The sequence below is a fragment of the Larus michahellis genome, chromosome 25 (genome assembly GCF_964199755.1).
Source record: "Larus michahellis chromosome 25, bLarMic1.1, whole genome shotgun sequence".
Lineage (NCBI taxonomy): Eukaryota > Metazoa > Chordata > Aves > Charadriiformes > Laridae > Larus > Larus michahellis.
Genome location: NC_133920.1, coordinates 1,512,721 through 1,528,203, shown reverse-complemented (window position 1 = coordinate 1,528,203; position 15,483 = coordinate 1,512,721). Strand labels below are relative to the sequence as shown.

Below are 15,483 nucleotides of genomic sequence, written 5' to 3'. Positions count from 1 at the left end.
ACACAGCACCCCACACCGCCCCACACAGCTCCACGGCACCCCACAGAGCCCCACACAGCGCCCCACACAGACCCACACAGACCCGCAGCACCCCACAGAGCCCCACACCACCCCACACGGTGCCCCACAGCAGCCCACAGAGCCTGACACTGACCCACGGTACCCCATAGTGCCCCACACCACCTCATAGAGACCCACTGTGCCCCATAGAGCCCCACAGTGCCCCTCAGGGCCCCATGGAGCCACACACAGCCCCATGGCACCTCACAGAGCCCCACACAGCCCCATGGTGCCCCACAGAGCCTCCTGGTGCCCCACTGCACCCCATGGCACCTCACAGTGCCCCATGGCGCCCCTCGGCACCACACTTGGCACTGAGTCCCTCACCATGGGGCAGGCAGACCAGCCCCTACGCCATGGGGCCGGCAGACCCCTCGCCATGGGGCACTGAGGCCTTCACCAGGGGGCACCCAGACTGATGCTATGGGTCACCCAGACCCTTTGCTGTGGGTCACTCAGCCCTATGCCATAGGTCAGCCCCCTCTCCATGGGGCACCCAAACCCCTCGCTATGGGTCACCCAGCCCTGTGCTATGGGGCAGCCTCCTTGCTACGGGGCAGGCCCCTCTCCATGGGTCCTGCACCCCCGCCGTCGGTCAGACCCCTTGCTATGGGTCCCGCACCCCTCGCTATGGGGCACTTCCCCGCCGTGGGTCAGACCCGTCACTATGGGTCAGGCCCTCTCCATTGGTCCCACACCCGTCGCTATGGGGCACCCCCCCCGCCGTGGGTCAGATCCCTCTCCATGGGTCTCGCACCCCTTGCGATGGGGCAGACCCCTCGCTATGGGTCCCGCACCCCTCGCTATGGGGCACTCCCCCGCCGTGGGTCAGACCCGTCACTATGGGTCAGGCCCTCTCCATTGGTCCCACACCCGTCGCTATGGGGCACCCCCCCGCCGTGGGTCAGATCCCTCTCCATGGGTCTCGCACCCCTTGCGATGGGGCAGACCCCTCGCTATGGGTCCCGCACCCCTCGCTATGGGGCACCCCCACGCCGTGGGTCAGACCCGTCGCTATGGATCAGCCCCTCTCCATGGGTCTCGCACCTCTCACTATGGGGCACCCCCCCGCCGTGGGTCAGATCCCTCTCCATGGGTCTCGCACCCCTCGCGATGGGGCAGACCCCTCGCTATGGGTCCCGCACCCATCACTATACGTCCCGCACCCCTCGCTATGGGGCATCCCTGTGCCGTGGGTCAGACTCGTCGCTATGGGTCAGCCCCTCTCCATGGGTCCCGCACCCCTCGCGATGGGTCAGATCCCTCTCTATGGGTCCTGCACCCCTCGCGATGGGGCAGACCCCTCGCTATGGGTCCTGCACCCATCGCTATGGGTCAGACCCCTCGCTATGGGTCTCGCACCCGTCGCTATGGGACACCCCCCCGCCGTGGGTCAGATCCCTCTCTATGGGTCTCGCACCCGTCGCTATGGGGCACCCCCCCGCCGTGGGTCAGATCCCTCTCCATGGGTCCCGCACCCGTCGCTATGGGGCACCCCCCCGCCGTGGGTCAGACCCCTCGCTATGGGTCCCGCACCCGTCGCTATGGGGACACCCCCCCGCCGTGGGTCAGATCCCTCTCTATGGGTCTCGCACCCGTCGCTATGGGGCACCCCCCCGCCGTGGGTCAGATCCCTCGGGTCCTGCACCCATCGCTATGGGTCAGACCCCTCGCTATGGGTCCCGCACCCGTCGCTATGGGGCACCCCCCCGCCGTGGGTCAGATCGCTCTCTATGGGTCCTGCACCCCTCGCTATGGGTCAGATCCCTCTCCATGGGTCCCGCACCCGTCGCTATGGGGCACTCCCCCGCCGTGGGTCAGACCCGTCACTATGGGTCAGCCCCTCTCCATGGGTCCCACACCCGTCGCTATGGGGCACCCCCCGCCGTGGGTCAGACCCCTCTCCACGGGTCCCGCCCCCCTCGCTATGGGTCAGACCCCTCGCTATGGGTCCCGCACCCGTCGCCGTGGGGCACCCCCCCCGCCGTGGGTCGGCCCCTCCGTCCCCGCGGGCTGGGGCCGTTCCGGGCCGGGCCCCGCCCCCGCGGCCGCGGCGCTGCCGGGGCGGAGCCGCGCGTTTAAAAAGCGTTTTTCCTTCTTGGAGTAAAACTCGGGACCCGGAGCCGCCGCCGCCGCCGGGACCCGCGGCCGCTCCCGGTGAGTGCGGCGGGGGTTGGGGGGGGGGACCCGGACCCACCGCCCGCTGCTGGGGGGCACCCACCGGGCCGGGGGGGGCCCGTCCGCGGGGGTCCCGGGAAGGTTGGGGGGGGGGGGGGGGGGGGGGGACACGGTACGGGGGGGGGGGGGTGTCCGGTCTCCCGGTGGCACCGACCCCCCCCCCTCCCCGCGCCGTCGGGGGTGTCCCGGGGGGGTCCGCGGTGGGTCCCGGGGGGTGTGTGGGGCCCCCCCCGGGGCGGGCGGGGGCGGCGCAGGGCGCGGCGGGCGGGCGGCGCCGCCGGAGCGTGATTCATCCTTTCCCCCCCCCGGGCGCTGCCCGCGCCGACGGGGCGGCCCCGAACCCGCCCCCGCCCCCACCCCCCCCTCCGGCCCCGGGAACCGCCGTGGGGCGGGAGGGGCCCCCCCGGACCCACCGCGACCCCCCCCCCCCCCCCCGCGCCCAGCGGGACCCACCGCGACCCCCCCCTCCCCCCCGGCCCGGGCCTCGAACCCCCGACGGCCGCCGACTGGAGCGGTTCTGCCCCACGGGTACAGGGGGGTCCCGCGGCGGCTCTGCCCCACGGCGGCTCCGCCCCACGGCGGACGGCCCCGGAGCGGCTCTGCCCCACGGCGGCTCTGCCCCGCCAGGACAGGGGGGGTCCCGGGGCGGCTCTGCCCCACGGCGTCCGGACCCACGGGGTACAGGGGGGTCCAGAGCGGCTCTGCCCCACGGCGGCTCTGCCCCACGGCGTCCGGACCCACAGGGTACGGGGGGGGTCCAGAGCGGCTCTGCCCCATGGCGTACAGCCCCGGAGCAGCTCTGCCCCACAGCATCACCTGGACCCACGGGTACAGGGGGGTCCAGGAGCAGCTCTGCCCCACAGCGGCTCTGCCCCACGGCGTCCGGACCCATGGGGTACAGGGGGGGTCTAGGAGCGCCTCTGCCCCACAGCGGCTCTGCCCCACGGCGTCCGGACCCATGGGGTACAGGGGGGGTCCAGGAGCAGCTCTGCCCCACAGCGGCTCTGCCCCACGGCGTCCAGACCCATGGGGTACAGGGGGGTCTAGTAGTGCCTCTGCCCCACAGCGTCCGGACCCACAGGCCATGGGGGTACACGGGAGCAGCTCTGCCCCATGGCGTCCAGACCCAGAGCAGCTCTGCCCCACGGCATCCAGACCCACAGGGTATGGGGGGATATGGGAACTGACCTGCCCCACGCCGTCCAGACCCACAGGTACAAGGGGGTCCAGGAGCGGCTCTGCCCCATGGCATCCAGACCCAGAGCAGCTCTGCCCCATGGTGTCTGGACCCACAGGCCACAGGGGGACATGGGAACTGCTCTGCCCCATGGTGCCCAGACCTATGGGGTACAGGGGGTCCAGGAGCAGTTCTGCCCCACGGCATCTGGACCCACAGGCCTTGGGGGGACACGGGAACGGCTCTGCCCCACGGCATCCAGCCCTATGGGGCACAGGGGGACATGGGAAGTGTTCTGCCCCATGGTGTCTGGTCCCATGGGGTGTGAGGGGATCCAGGAGCGGCTCTGCCCCATGGCATCCAGCCCCACGGCGTGACAGGAGCGGCTCTGCCCCATGTTGTCCAGACCCACAGGCCACGGAGGGATGTGGGAGCCGTTCTGCCCCATGGCGTCCAGCCCTATGGGGTGTGGGGGGACGTGGGAACAGCTCTGCCCCACGGCGTCTGGCCCCATGGGGCGGCAAGGGGGGACCGGAGCGGCTCTGCCCCGTGGCGCCCGGCCCCACAGCGGCTCTGCCCCATGGCATCCAGCCCTGTGGGGCACGGGGAGACATGGGAGCGGCTCTGCCCCGTGGCGCCCGGCCCCACAGCGGCTCTGCCCCATGGCGCCTGGCGTCACAGGGCATGGGGAGACATGGGCGCGTCTCTGCCCTACGGCGTCCGTCCCCATGGGGCACAGGGGACGCGGGAGCGGCTCGGCCCCACGGCGCCCGGCCCCACAGCGTCTCTGCCCCACGGCGGCCGCATCCCTGCGCGCCGGCCGGCCGCAGGCGTCGGGGAAGGTGCCGCCCGGCGACGCCGCCTTTTCCCACCGCCCGTTTTGGGCCGAAAGGTGGGGATTTGGGGGTGGGGTGATGCCTTCCCCCCCCCCCCCCCCACCACCCCCCATGTGCCCCCCATCCGTGCCCCCCATGTGCCCCCTCCCTGGCGGGGGACGGGGCGGGCGCCCCCGCGGGGCCCATGGAGCCGGTCGGGCCGGTGCCGCCCTGGCGCCGCTCGGGCACATCCCGGCCCCCGCCGGCAACCGGGGACCCCCCCACCCCCCCCCCCCCAAACACCCCCCCCCCCTCCCCCCCAGCCCCACACATGGGGTCGCCCCACGGCGTCGTGCCCCATAGCCGCCGTCGCCACCCATCCTGCGCCACGGGGTGCCCGCCATGGGGGGGGGGGGGGGGGCGCAGGGTGTCCCCCAGCCCCGGGGCGTCACCCCCCCCCCCCCCCCCCGGTGTCCCCCGTCCCGTGGGGGGGCCCCGCTCCCCCCCCCCCCCCCCCCAATTCCCGGCCCTTTCCCACCCTTTGAAGTCCGCCCGTTGCCATGGTGACGGTGATGTCACCGCCCGGGCGGGGCCTCCCCGGCTCCCACATGGCGCCCACCCGGACGCGGCCCCCTCGGGGACACCCCCCCCCGCCCCCCCCCCGGTGGCCACCGCGCCCCACGGCGACATGGGGGGGGAGGGGGGGTCCTGGGGGGCGTCCGTGGGGCGCTGGTGACGCCGACGGGGTGGCGGCGACGCCACCGGCCCGGTGGCCACGGGGCCCGTCCCGCTGGGTGCCGGGGTCCCGCCGTGGCCGGGGGGGGGGACACACACCGACACCCCCGTTCCCCCCCCCCCAATGGGGACGATCCCGCGGGGACACGACGCCCGTCCCCGCCGTGGGGCGGCCACCGGCACATGGCGGCACGTGGTGGCCACCGGGGCGGCCTCTGGGGCCACCTGGGCGTTGGCCGGGGCCGGGCTGTCGCCGTCACACCCTTCCCCGGGGGGGGGACACACACACACACACGACATCGGTGTCCCCGACCCCCCCCCGGCGGCGCCGGCCGTGACTCAGCCCTTGGGCCCGACCCAAACCCGGCCATTTTCGCCATGGGGGGGGGTGGGAGGAGGGAGCGTGACCCCCCCCCGCCCCACAACCAACACCCCCCCCCCCCCCCCCCGGGGTCTGTGCCCCCCCCTCCCCGCTGCCGCCCGCCGGGGTTCCTGGCGATGCGATTTTTTACCGTTTTGCCCAAAATCACATTGCCAGGGATTTCCAACGGGCCCCAGCCCACGCGCCGCAGGGGGGGCCCTGGGGGGGGCGCTATGGGGCAGGGGGGGGTGTGGGGGGTGTGTGTGTGTGTGTGCTGTGGGGTGCCATGGGGCGCTATGGGGCAGCGGGGGGGGGTGTGTGTGTGTGTGTGTGTGGTCTCTGCGGGGCGGGGGGGGGGGGGGGGCCGTGGGGCGCCGTGTGGGTCTGGGGGCGCTATGGGGCGCCGTGGGGGGGGGGGGGGGGGGGGGGGCCAGTCCGTGGGGCGCCGTGGGGCAGGGCTTAGCCCACCTGTGAACAGAGTTGGCAGCCGCGTCGTGTTCACAGTGGCTAAGTTCCGCCCCCCCCCCCCCCCCTCGCCCGCACACCGGGACACCCCCCCCCCCAACAACAACGAGGACACCGGGACCCCCCCCCCCCCCCCCCCCCGAGGAGACACCGGGACCCCCCCGAGGAGACACCGGGACCCCCCCCGGGCCGAGCCTCCCGTGCCTACTGAGCTGATTTGCAGTTGTTTTGGTTAAACTGGCTCAGTTCAGCAGGAACAGGAGTCTGGCCCCGCACCCCCCCGCACCCCCCCCCTTAAACCCCCCCCCCGGGACCCTTAAACCCCCCCCGAGACCCCCACCCCCCCCCCGGGACCCCTAAACCCCCCCCGAGACCCCCACCCCCCCCCCCCGGGACCCCTAAACCCCCCTGGGGCCCCCCCAAAATCCCCCCGGGACCCTCGAAACGTCCCCCCCCCCCGGGACACCCAAGACCCCGCTGGGATCCCCCCCCGCTCCCCGTCCGTCTGTCCCCCCCCCGGGACCCCCATAAATCCCCCCCCCGCCCCCCCCCGTGGTGGAGCGCTGCCGGGTCCCGCGCGTGGGGCCGGAGCTCGCCGGGACCCGCAGGTTCTTCCACAGCAGCGACGCCCCGAAACCGCCCCCCCCCCCCCCCCAAAACCGGGACGGGACGGGGGGGGGGGGAGGGGCAGCCGGACGCCTGGATTCCCCGCCCCCAGCGGTGGGGGATGGGCGGGGGGTTCCCCGCGGGGAGGGAGGGACCCGGGGGGGGGGATGGGACCCATTGAGGTGGGGGGGGGGGGGAGGGGAGAATCCGCACCCCCAGCCCCTCCCCCCCCCCAGGGCGTTACCGGTAACTCGGGGGTGACTCACGGCGGGGGGGGGGAGGGGGGGGCTCGCACAGGCCCCGGCAGGACGGGACGAGCCGCGCGGGCCCCTCCCCCCCCCCCCCCCAGGAACGGCCCCTTTTTCCCCTGTTTGTTTCCCAAAATAACCCCGGCGGCGCCTCGCGCGCGATGGCGGGGAATTTCCCTGACGTCACAGCTGGAACGGAGCGGGGGGGGAGGGGCGGCCACGCCCAAACAGGCCCCACCCCTCCCAAAAAAACGGGGGCGGGGCCGGCCACGTGTCGGCCCCCCCCACCCGTCCCACCGCGGGGCGCGGCGCCTTTAAGGCGCCCCCGGCAGCGGGAGCCAATCGCAGCGCGGGGCACGCCCCCGCCGCGAGCCCATTGGCCGCCGCAGCGCCGCCCCTCGGGGAGGCGGGGCCAGCTGCCAGTCACGGCGCCGTGAGCCAATCAGCACGAGGGGGGGCGGAGCCTCCGGGTCTCCATTCATAAAGTTGCGCCGGGGCCGGGAAACGGCGTCGCTAGAGGAAGGGCGGCGGGGGGGGGGGGGCGGGGATCCCCGGGAACCCCCCCGACATCGGGACCCTCCCAGGAACCGGTGGCAACCCCCCCCCCCCCCCGGTGGCGATCCCGGCCCCGGGGACGCCCCGGGAACCCCCCCAGTCTCCCGCCTCCACCGAGATCCCGACCCCCAGGGACAAACACCCCCCCCCCCGGGAGCCAGTGACACCCCCGGTGATCCCGGATCCGGGGCTCAACCCCAACTGCCGCCCCCCCAGCGCCGAGCCCACCCCCAGCCCCCGGGAACCCCCCCCAGCCCCCGCGCCCGGGGGATCCCCCACCCGCCCCCGAGCCCCCCCTCCCCCCGGCTCCGGGGACACCCCCCCCTCCCCCAACACCCTCCTTCGACCCCCCCGGGGACACCCCCGGCCCCCCCTCCGTGGTGCTGCCCCCCCCCCCCCCCCCGAGATCCCGGACTCGGTACCCCAACCCCTCCCGGGACCGTTCCGTCGCCCCCCCCGAGATACGGACCCCGGGAATCCCCGGGGACCTCCCACCGCATCCCCGGTGCCGCCCCCCCCCCCCCCCCCCCCCCCCCCCCCAAATACACCCCCTCCCCCCCCGGAGGCAGAGGCACGATCAGTGGGGGGAAGGGGGGGGGGGGGGCATCCGCTCCCCCCCCCAAACCCCGTTTATTCGGCACCGACCGCGGGGCTGAGGACGGACGCGCTCGTGACATCCCCCCCTTCCCCCCCATCGCCCCGGGAGGGGCGTGTCCCGGCGGGGGGGGGGTGGGGGGAGGGGCTCAGCCCCGCCCCTTCTTGGCCTTGCCCTTGGGGGAGGGGCGGCCGCGCCCCCCAGCGCGTGGGGGAGGGCGCTGCCCGCGCGCTGCCCGGCCTCGCGCTCGATCTTCAGCCGGATCGCGACTTCCAGGCGCTGCGGGGGGGGGGATACGAAGCGCCGGGGGGTGTTAGTGGGGGGGCACGGCCGGGGCGCCCCCCCCCCCAACCCTTCTCCCTCCCTCTCCCCCCCCCGCCCCCTCCTCACCTTCTTCAGCTTCTGCTGCTGGATCACGCGGACCTTCTTGGGGGCGATGGTCCGGCCTGGGCGGGGAGGGGGACGGGTGGGCGCAAAGCCGGAGCTCGCCCTCCCCTTCCCGGTACCCTCTTTCCCCCTCCTCGGGGATCCCCACAGCCACCCCGGGGAACCCCCCCCCCCCGGCCTCCCACGGCCCCGGCCGCCCCTCACCTCCCTTCCTCGGCCCCTTCGTCGCCCGGGCCGGGGTCGTTTTCCCCCGCCCGGGCCGTTTCGCCGCCGCTTTGGGCCTCCCCTGCGCCATGTTCCGCTGCCGCTTCCGGGTTCCGCGCGCGGGGCACGCCGGGAAACGGGGGCGGGGCGCGGCGCGCGAGGGGTGCCGGGATACGGCGAGGCGCAAGGGACGCCGGGATATGGCGGGGCGCGCGGCGCAAGGGACGCCGGGATACAGCGAGGCAGAAGCTCTCTCTCCTCCTACCCCTCCCTCCCGCGCCGGAATTGGCGTTTAATGCCCGCGCGCCGCCAGCGCCGCGCGCAGCTCGCCGGGGGCGAACACCCCCCACTCGGTGACGATGCCGCCCGTGATGAGGTCATGCGGCGTGACGTCAAAGGCCGGGTTCCACACGTCGATATCTGCGGGGGGGGGAGGGGGAGGGGTCAGAGCCGCCCCAGGGATGGGACCCACCGCCCATACGGGACCCCCAGGTCCTATATGGGACCTCCCCCCTCCGTATATAGGACCCTCTGCCCCATATGGACCCCCGTGACCCGTCTGGGACCCCCCCCCGGGCCTGTGAGCGGCCTGGGGACACCCCCGCCCTATGGGGCTCCGCTCCAGCCCCACTGCTGCCCTCGGGGAGGGACACACGCACGTGTGACACCCCAAATCCCCCCTGGGGACCCCAATATCCCCCCCCCCCGTCCCTCTCCCAGCCCCTGACACCCACCCGGGGGGACCCGACACCCCCCTGGGGACACCTGAACCCCCTTGGGGGGGACCCGACACCCCCTTGGGGACACAAACACTCCCCCGGGGACACGCGACACCCACACGGCCGGGGGGGGGACCTGACACCCACTTGGGGACCCACCACCCCCCTGGGGACACGCGACACCCCCTTGTGGACACGTGAACCCGTTTTGGGGGGGACCCGCCACCCCCCGGGGACCCCCGACACCCCCTTGGAGACACGTGAACCCACTTGGGGGGGACCCGACACCCCCTTGGGGACCCGACACCCCCCTGGGGACCCCCGACACCCCCTTGGGGACACGTGAACCCGTTTTGGGGGGGACCCGCCACCCACCCGGGGACCCCCGACACCCCCCTGGGGACCCGCGACACCCCCTTGGGGACACGTGAACCCGTTTTGGGGGGACCCGACACCCACCCGGGGACCTGCCACCCCCCTGGGGACCCCCGACACCCACCTGGGGACACGTGAACCCACTTGGGGGGGGACCCGCCACCCCCCTGGCGACCCCCGCCACCCCCTTGGGGACACGTGAACCCGTTTTGGGGGGACCCGCCACCCACCCGGGGACCCCCGACACCCCCCCGGGGACCCCCGACACCCCCTTGGGGACACGTGAACCCACGTGGGGGGGACCCGCCACCCCCCTGGGGACCCCCGACACCCCCCCGGGGGACCCCCGACACCCCCTTGGGACACGTGAACCTGTTTTGGGGGGGACCTGACACCCACCCGGGGACCCACCACCTCCCTGGGGACCCCCGACACCCACCTGGGGACACGTGAACCCATTTTGGGGGGGACCCGACACCCCCTCGGGGATCCGCGACACCCCTTCGGGGACACGTGAACCCGTTTTGGGGGGGACCCATCACCCACCCGGGGACACAACACCCCCCTGGGACCCCCGACACCCCCTTGGGGACACGTGAACCCGTTTTGGGGGGGACCCAACACCCCCTTGGGGACCCGCCACCCACCCGGGGACCCCCGCCACCCGCTTGGGGGGGGACCCAACCCACCCCCCCCCCCCGGGCCCCCCCGCGCCGCACCGGGGGGGGCGAGGCAGACCCCCCGCAGGTGGGTGAGCTCCCGCGGCGGGCGCTGCTCGATGGGGACGCGGGTGCCGTCGGGCAGGGAGGGGTCGCAGGAGGCGCCGGGGGCCGCCACGTAGAAGGGGACGCCGAGGTGCCGCGCCGCCAGCGCCAGCGCCAGCGTCCCGATCTTGTTGGCCGTGTCGCCGTTGGCCGCCACGCGGTCGGCCCCCACCACCACCGCTGGGGACGGGGACGCCGTCAGCCGGTCCCCAAACCCCCCCTGTCCCCCCGTGTCCCCCCCGTGTCCCCCCGCCCCGGCTCACCCTGCACGCCGTGTCCCCCCCATGTCCCTCCATGTCCCCCCTGTCACTGTCCCCCCCACCTCACCCGCTCACCCCACACGCTGTGTGTCCCCCGTGTCCCCCCGCCCTGGCTCACCCTCCACGCCGTGTCCCCCCCATGTCCCCCCACGTCCCCCCGTGTCCCCCCGCCCCAGCTCACCCTGCATGCTGTGTCCCCCCCATGTCCCTCCGTGTCCCCCCCATGTCCCCCCTGTCCCTGTCCCCCCCACCTCACCCACTCACCCTACACACTGTGTGTCTCCCATGTCCCCCCCATGTCCCCCCGCCCCAGCTCACCCTCCACACCATGTCCCCCCCGTGTCCCTCCATGTCCCCCCACCCCAGCTCACCCTACACGCTGTGTGTCCCCCATGTCCCCCCCATGTCCCCCCGTGTCCCCCCGCCCCAGCTCACCCTGCACGCCGTGTCCCCCCCGTGTCCCCCCGTGTCCCTCCATGTCCCCCCGCCCCGGCTCACCCTGCACACCATGTCCCCCCCATGTCCCTCCATGTCCCCCCCGTGTCCCCCCTGTCCCTGTCCCCCCCACCTCACCCTACACGCTGTGTGTCCCCCATGTCCCCCCGCGTCCCCCCGCCCCGGCTCACCCTGCACGCCGTGTTCCCCCCATGTCCCCCCTGTCCCTGTCACCCCTACCTCACCGGCTCACCCTCCACACCATGTCCCCCCCATGTCCCTCCATGTCCCCCCGCGTCCCCCCGTGTCCCCCTGCCCTGGCTCACCCTGCACGCCATGTCCCCCCCATGTCCCTCCATGTACCCCCATGTCCCCCCTGTCCGTGTCCCCCCCACCTCACCCGCTCACCCTACACGCTGTGTGTCCCCCATGTCCCCCCCATGTCCCTCCATGTCCCCCCTGTCCCTGTCACCCTCACCTCACCGGCTCACCCTCCACACCATGTCCCCCCCCGTGTCCCCCCATGTCCCCCCGTGTCTCCCCGCCCCAGCTCACCCTGCACGCTGTGTCCCCCGCCATGTCCCCCCCATGTCCCCCCGTGTCCCCCCACGTCCCCCTGCCCCAGCTCACCCTGCACGCCGTGTCCCCCCCGTGTCCCCCCGCCCCAGCTCACCCTCCACACCATGTCCCCCCATGTCCCTCCATGTCCCCCCTGTCCCTGTCCCCCCCACCTCACCCGCTCACCCTACACGCTGTGTGTCCTCCATGTCCCCCCCATGTCCCCCCGTGTCCCCCCGCCCCAGCTCACCCTGCACGCCGTGTCCCCCCCGTGTCCCCCCGTGTCCCTCCATGTCCCCCCCATGTCCCCCCGCCCCGGCTCACCCTCCACACCATGTCCCCCCCATGTCCCTCCATGTCCCCCCCACCTCACCCTACACACTGTGTGTCCCCCATGTCCCCCGCGTCCCCCCGCCCTGGCTCACCCTGCACGCCGTGTCCCCCCCATGTCCCCCTGTCCCTGTCACCCCTACCTCACCGGCTCACCCTCCACACCATGTCCCCCCGTGTCCCCCCATGTCCCCCCGCCCCCAGCTCACCCTGCACGCTGTGTCCCCCCATGTCCCCCCGTGTCCCCCCGCCCCGGCTCACCCTCCACACCATGTCCCCCCCATGTCCCTCCATGTCCCCCCTGTCCCTGTCCCCCCCACCTCACCCACTCACCCTACACGCTGTGTGTCCCCCGTGTCCCCCCCGTGTCCCCCCGCCCCAGCTCACCCTGCACGCCGTGTCCCCCCCATGTCCCCCCGTGTCCCCCCGCCCCAGCTCACCCTGCACGCCGTGTCCCCCGCGTCCCCCCGCCCCGGCTCACCCTGCACGCCGTGTTCCCGCATGGCGGCGGCGGCGGCGCCGTCGGCGATGAGGGTGGCGGGGAGCCCGTCGTGGCGCAGCTCGAAGGCCGTCAGCCGCCCCCCTGGTTGTAGGGGCGCGTCTCGGTGCAGAACACCCGCCGCAGCCGGCCCCGCTCGTGCAGCGCCCGCACCACGCCTGGGGGGGGGACACACGCACCCGCGCGTCAGGGACGGGGTTCGGCCCCCCCGGGACCCCCCCCCGAAGCCCAGCACCCACCCAGCGCGGTGCCGTAGCCGGCGGTGGCCAAGGTGCCGGTGTTGCAGTGGGTGAGGAGGGTGACGCCGCCGGGGGGGACGCGCTCCAGGATGTGCTGGGCCCCGTGAGCCCCAGCCTGCGGTTGTCGGCCACGTCCTGCGCCAGCAGCCCCTCGATGTGCTCGATGAGGCTGGGGGGGAAACACGGGCGGCTGAACACCCCCCCCCGGCACCCCACAGCCCCCCGGGGACCCCCCACACACACACCCCCCCCCAGGGACCCCACACACACCCCCCCCGGCACCCTACAGCCCTCCAGGGACCCCACACACACCCCTGGCACCCACACCCCCCTGGCACCCCACAGCCCCCCGGGGACCCCCCACACCCCCCACGGCCCCCCGGGGACCCCCACCCCCCACACCCCCCCCAGGGACCCCACACACCCCCCCCCCGGCACCCCACAGCCCTCCAGGGACCCCACACACACCCCCCACGGCCCCCCCGGCACCCCACACCCCCCCGGCACCCCACAGCCCCCGGGACCCCACACACACACCCCACAGCCCCCCGGGGACCCCCACACCCCCCCCCCCCCCCAGGGACCCCCCACACCCCCCCCCCGGCACCCCACAGCCCCCCGGGACCCCCCCCCCCACACACCCCCCCCAGGGACCCCACACACACACCCCCGGCACCCCACAGCCCTCCAGGGACCCCCCCCCACACCCCTGGCACCCCACACCCCCCCCCCCGGCACCCCACAGCCCCCGGGGACCCCCCACACCCCCACGGCCCCCCGGGGACCCCCCCCACACACCCCCCCCCCAGGGACCCCACACCCCCCCCCCGGCACCCCACAGCCCCCCGGGGAACCCCCACACACCCCCCACAGCCCCCCGGGGACCCCACACACACACCCTGGCACCCCACACTCCCCCCAGCACCCCACAGCCCCCCGGGGACCCCCCACACACACCCCCCCCCAGGGACCCCACACACCCTCCCTGGCACCCCACAGCCCCCCAGGGACCCCCCACACACACCCCACAGCCCCCCGGCACCCCACAACACCCCCCGGCACCCCACACACCCCTCCCAGCACCCCCACAGCCCCCCGGGGACCCCAATACCCGCCCCTTACTCCCCCTGACACCCCAAATCCCCCCCCTTCCCCCCCCGGGGGACCTCAATATCCCCCCCAAGTTCCCCAGCCCCCCAAACCCCCCCAGGGAACCCCAATATGCCCCCCCCACCTCCCCCGGGGACCCCAAATCTCCACCTCCCCCGGGGACCCCCACACCCCAAACTCCCCTCTCCCTGAGATCCCACGCCCTGAATCCCCCGGGGGACCCCACTATCCCCCCCCACCTCTCCCAGCCCCCCACATCCCCCCAGGAGACCTCTATATCCCCCCCCCACGCCTCCCAGCCCCCCCGAATCCCCCGGGGGACCCCAAAATCCCCCCCCACCTCTCCCAGCCCCCCTAACACCCCCAGGGGGACCCCAATATCAGTTCCTAGCCCCCCCAAAGCCCCTGCTGGGGGACCCCAAACCCCCCCCCACCTCTCCCAGCCCCCCTAATATCCCCAGGGGGACCCCACTATCCTCTCCCAGCCCCCCAGATCCACGCGGGGGACCCAAATATCGGCTCCCAGCCCCCCCGAATCCCCCCGGGGGACCCCACTATCCCCCCCACCTCTCCCGGCCCCCCGAATCCCCCAGGAGACCTCTATATCCCCCCCCACGCCTCCCAGCCCCCCCAAATCCCCCCTGGGGGACCCCACTATCCCCCCCCCCCCCCCAGCCCCCAGATCCACGTGGGGGACCCCAATATCAGCTCCCAGCCCCCCCGAATCCCCCCTGGGGGACCCCACTATCCCCCCCCCACCTCTCCCAGCCCCCCTGAATCCCCCCTGGGGGACCCCACTATCCCCCCCCACCTCTCTCAGCCCCCCCAAATCCCCCCTGGGGGACCCCACTATCCCCCCCCACCTCTCCAGCCCCCCGAATCCCCCTCTCCCCCCCGCCGTGTCCCCCCCCCGGTACCTCTCCCGCAGCTCCTGCGCGGTGACGCCGGGGGTCTGCGCTCGCCTCTGGGCCAAGTCCTGCAGCCGCTGGCCCTCGCGGCCCAGGTTGGCGGCCGTGGGCCGCGCCGTCAGCAGGAACCGCAGCCGCTCGCCCACGAAGGCGGCAGCTCGCCCGCGTCGTCCCCCCCCGCGCCCCCCGCCAGCTCCACCGCCAGGCTCAGGCACCCCACCAGCGCGATGGCCGGCGCCCCCCGCACCTGCGGGCACAAGACGCCCCGTCACCAACCCGGGGCGGCCTCGGGGAGGGGGGTGTCCCCAAGACCACCCGCGCCCCCCCCGCCCCGAGGCTGACCTCCATGGCCCTGATGGCCTCCCAGGCGCGTTCCACGCTGGCCACGGGCTCGTAGCGGAGCTGCTCGGGCAGCAGGAGCTGGTTGAGGACGGCCAGGGAGCCGCGGCGGTAGCGGATGGCCTCCAGCGCCATGGCCCTGCCGGAATCCGGGGAGGAAGACGGAAACGGCCCGGAAAAAACGGACACGCGCTTCCTGCCCCCCCCAACGCTGTACCCCACCACGACCCGCACCTAGGCCTGGGAGAGACGGGAGGGATCGGGGAGGGGGGGGGAAGGAACGGGGACCCCCCAATGTCCCAGGTGAGGGGAACAGAGTGGGGACACCCCCCACCCCGATCCGGACTTTGGCCATGGCGGGGGGGCGGGAATGGAGGGAGAGGGACCCCCTCGTGTCCCAGGTGAGGGGACAGAGTGGGGACACCCCCCCCCGTCCCGATCCAGACTTTGGCCAGGGAGGGGGGGAAAGGGAGAGGAGAGCGACCCCCCCACCGGAGGGGACAGAGTGGGGACCCCCCCCCCCCAGAGCCCCGTGATGGCGGGGGGGACACACACACACAG

General features: G+C 74.6%; 2 protein-coding genes across 2 annotated transcripts; both read right to left on the bottom strand.

Moving 5' to 3' along the window:
* Positions 1 to 7,802: 7,802 nt before the first annotated feature.
* Positions 7,803 to 8,646, bottom strand: C25H19orf53 (chromosome 25 C19orf53 homolog). Its single transcript, XM_074567073.1, is given in 4 exon segments — positions 7,803 to 7,972; positions 7,975 to 8,074; positions 8,186 to 8,241; positions 8,387 to 8,646. Coding segments are annotated over 4 exon segments (276 nt in total). The 5' UTR covers positions 8,478 to 8,646; the 3' UTR covers positions 7,803 to 7,943.
* MRI1 (methylthioribose-1-phosphate isomerase 1) lies at positions 8,643 to 15,209 on the bottom strand. Its single transcript, XM_074567071.1, is given in 9 exon segments — positions 8,643 to 8,806; positions 10,200 to 10,424; positions 12,309 to 12,407; positions 12,410 to 12,484; positions 12,566 to 12,673; positions 12,676 to 12,734; positions 14,593 to 14,737; positions 14,740 to 14,830; positions 14,926 to 15,209. Coding segments are annotated over 9 exon segments (1,062 nt in total). The 5' UTR covers positions 15,058 to 15,209; the 3' UTR covers positions 8,643 to 8,678.
* Positions 15,210 to 15,483: the final 274 nt, after the last annotated feature.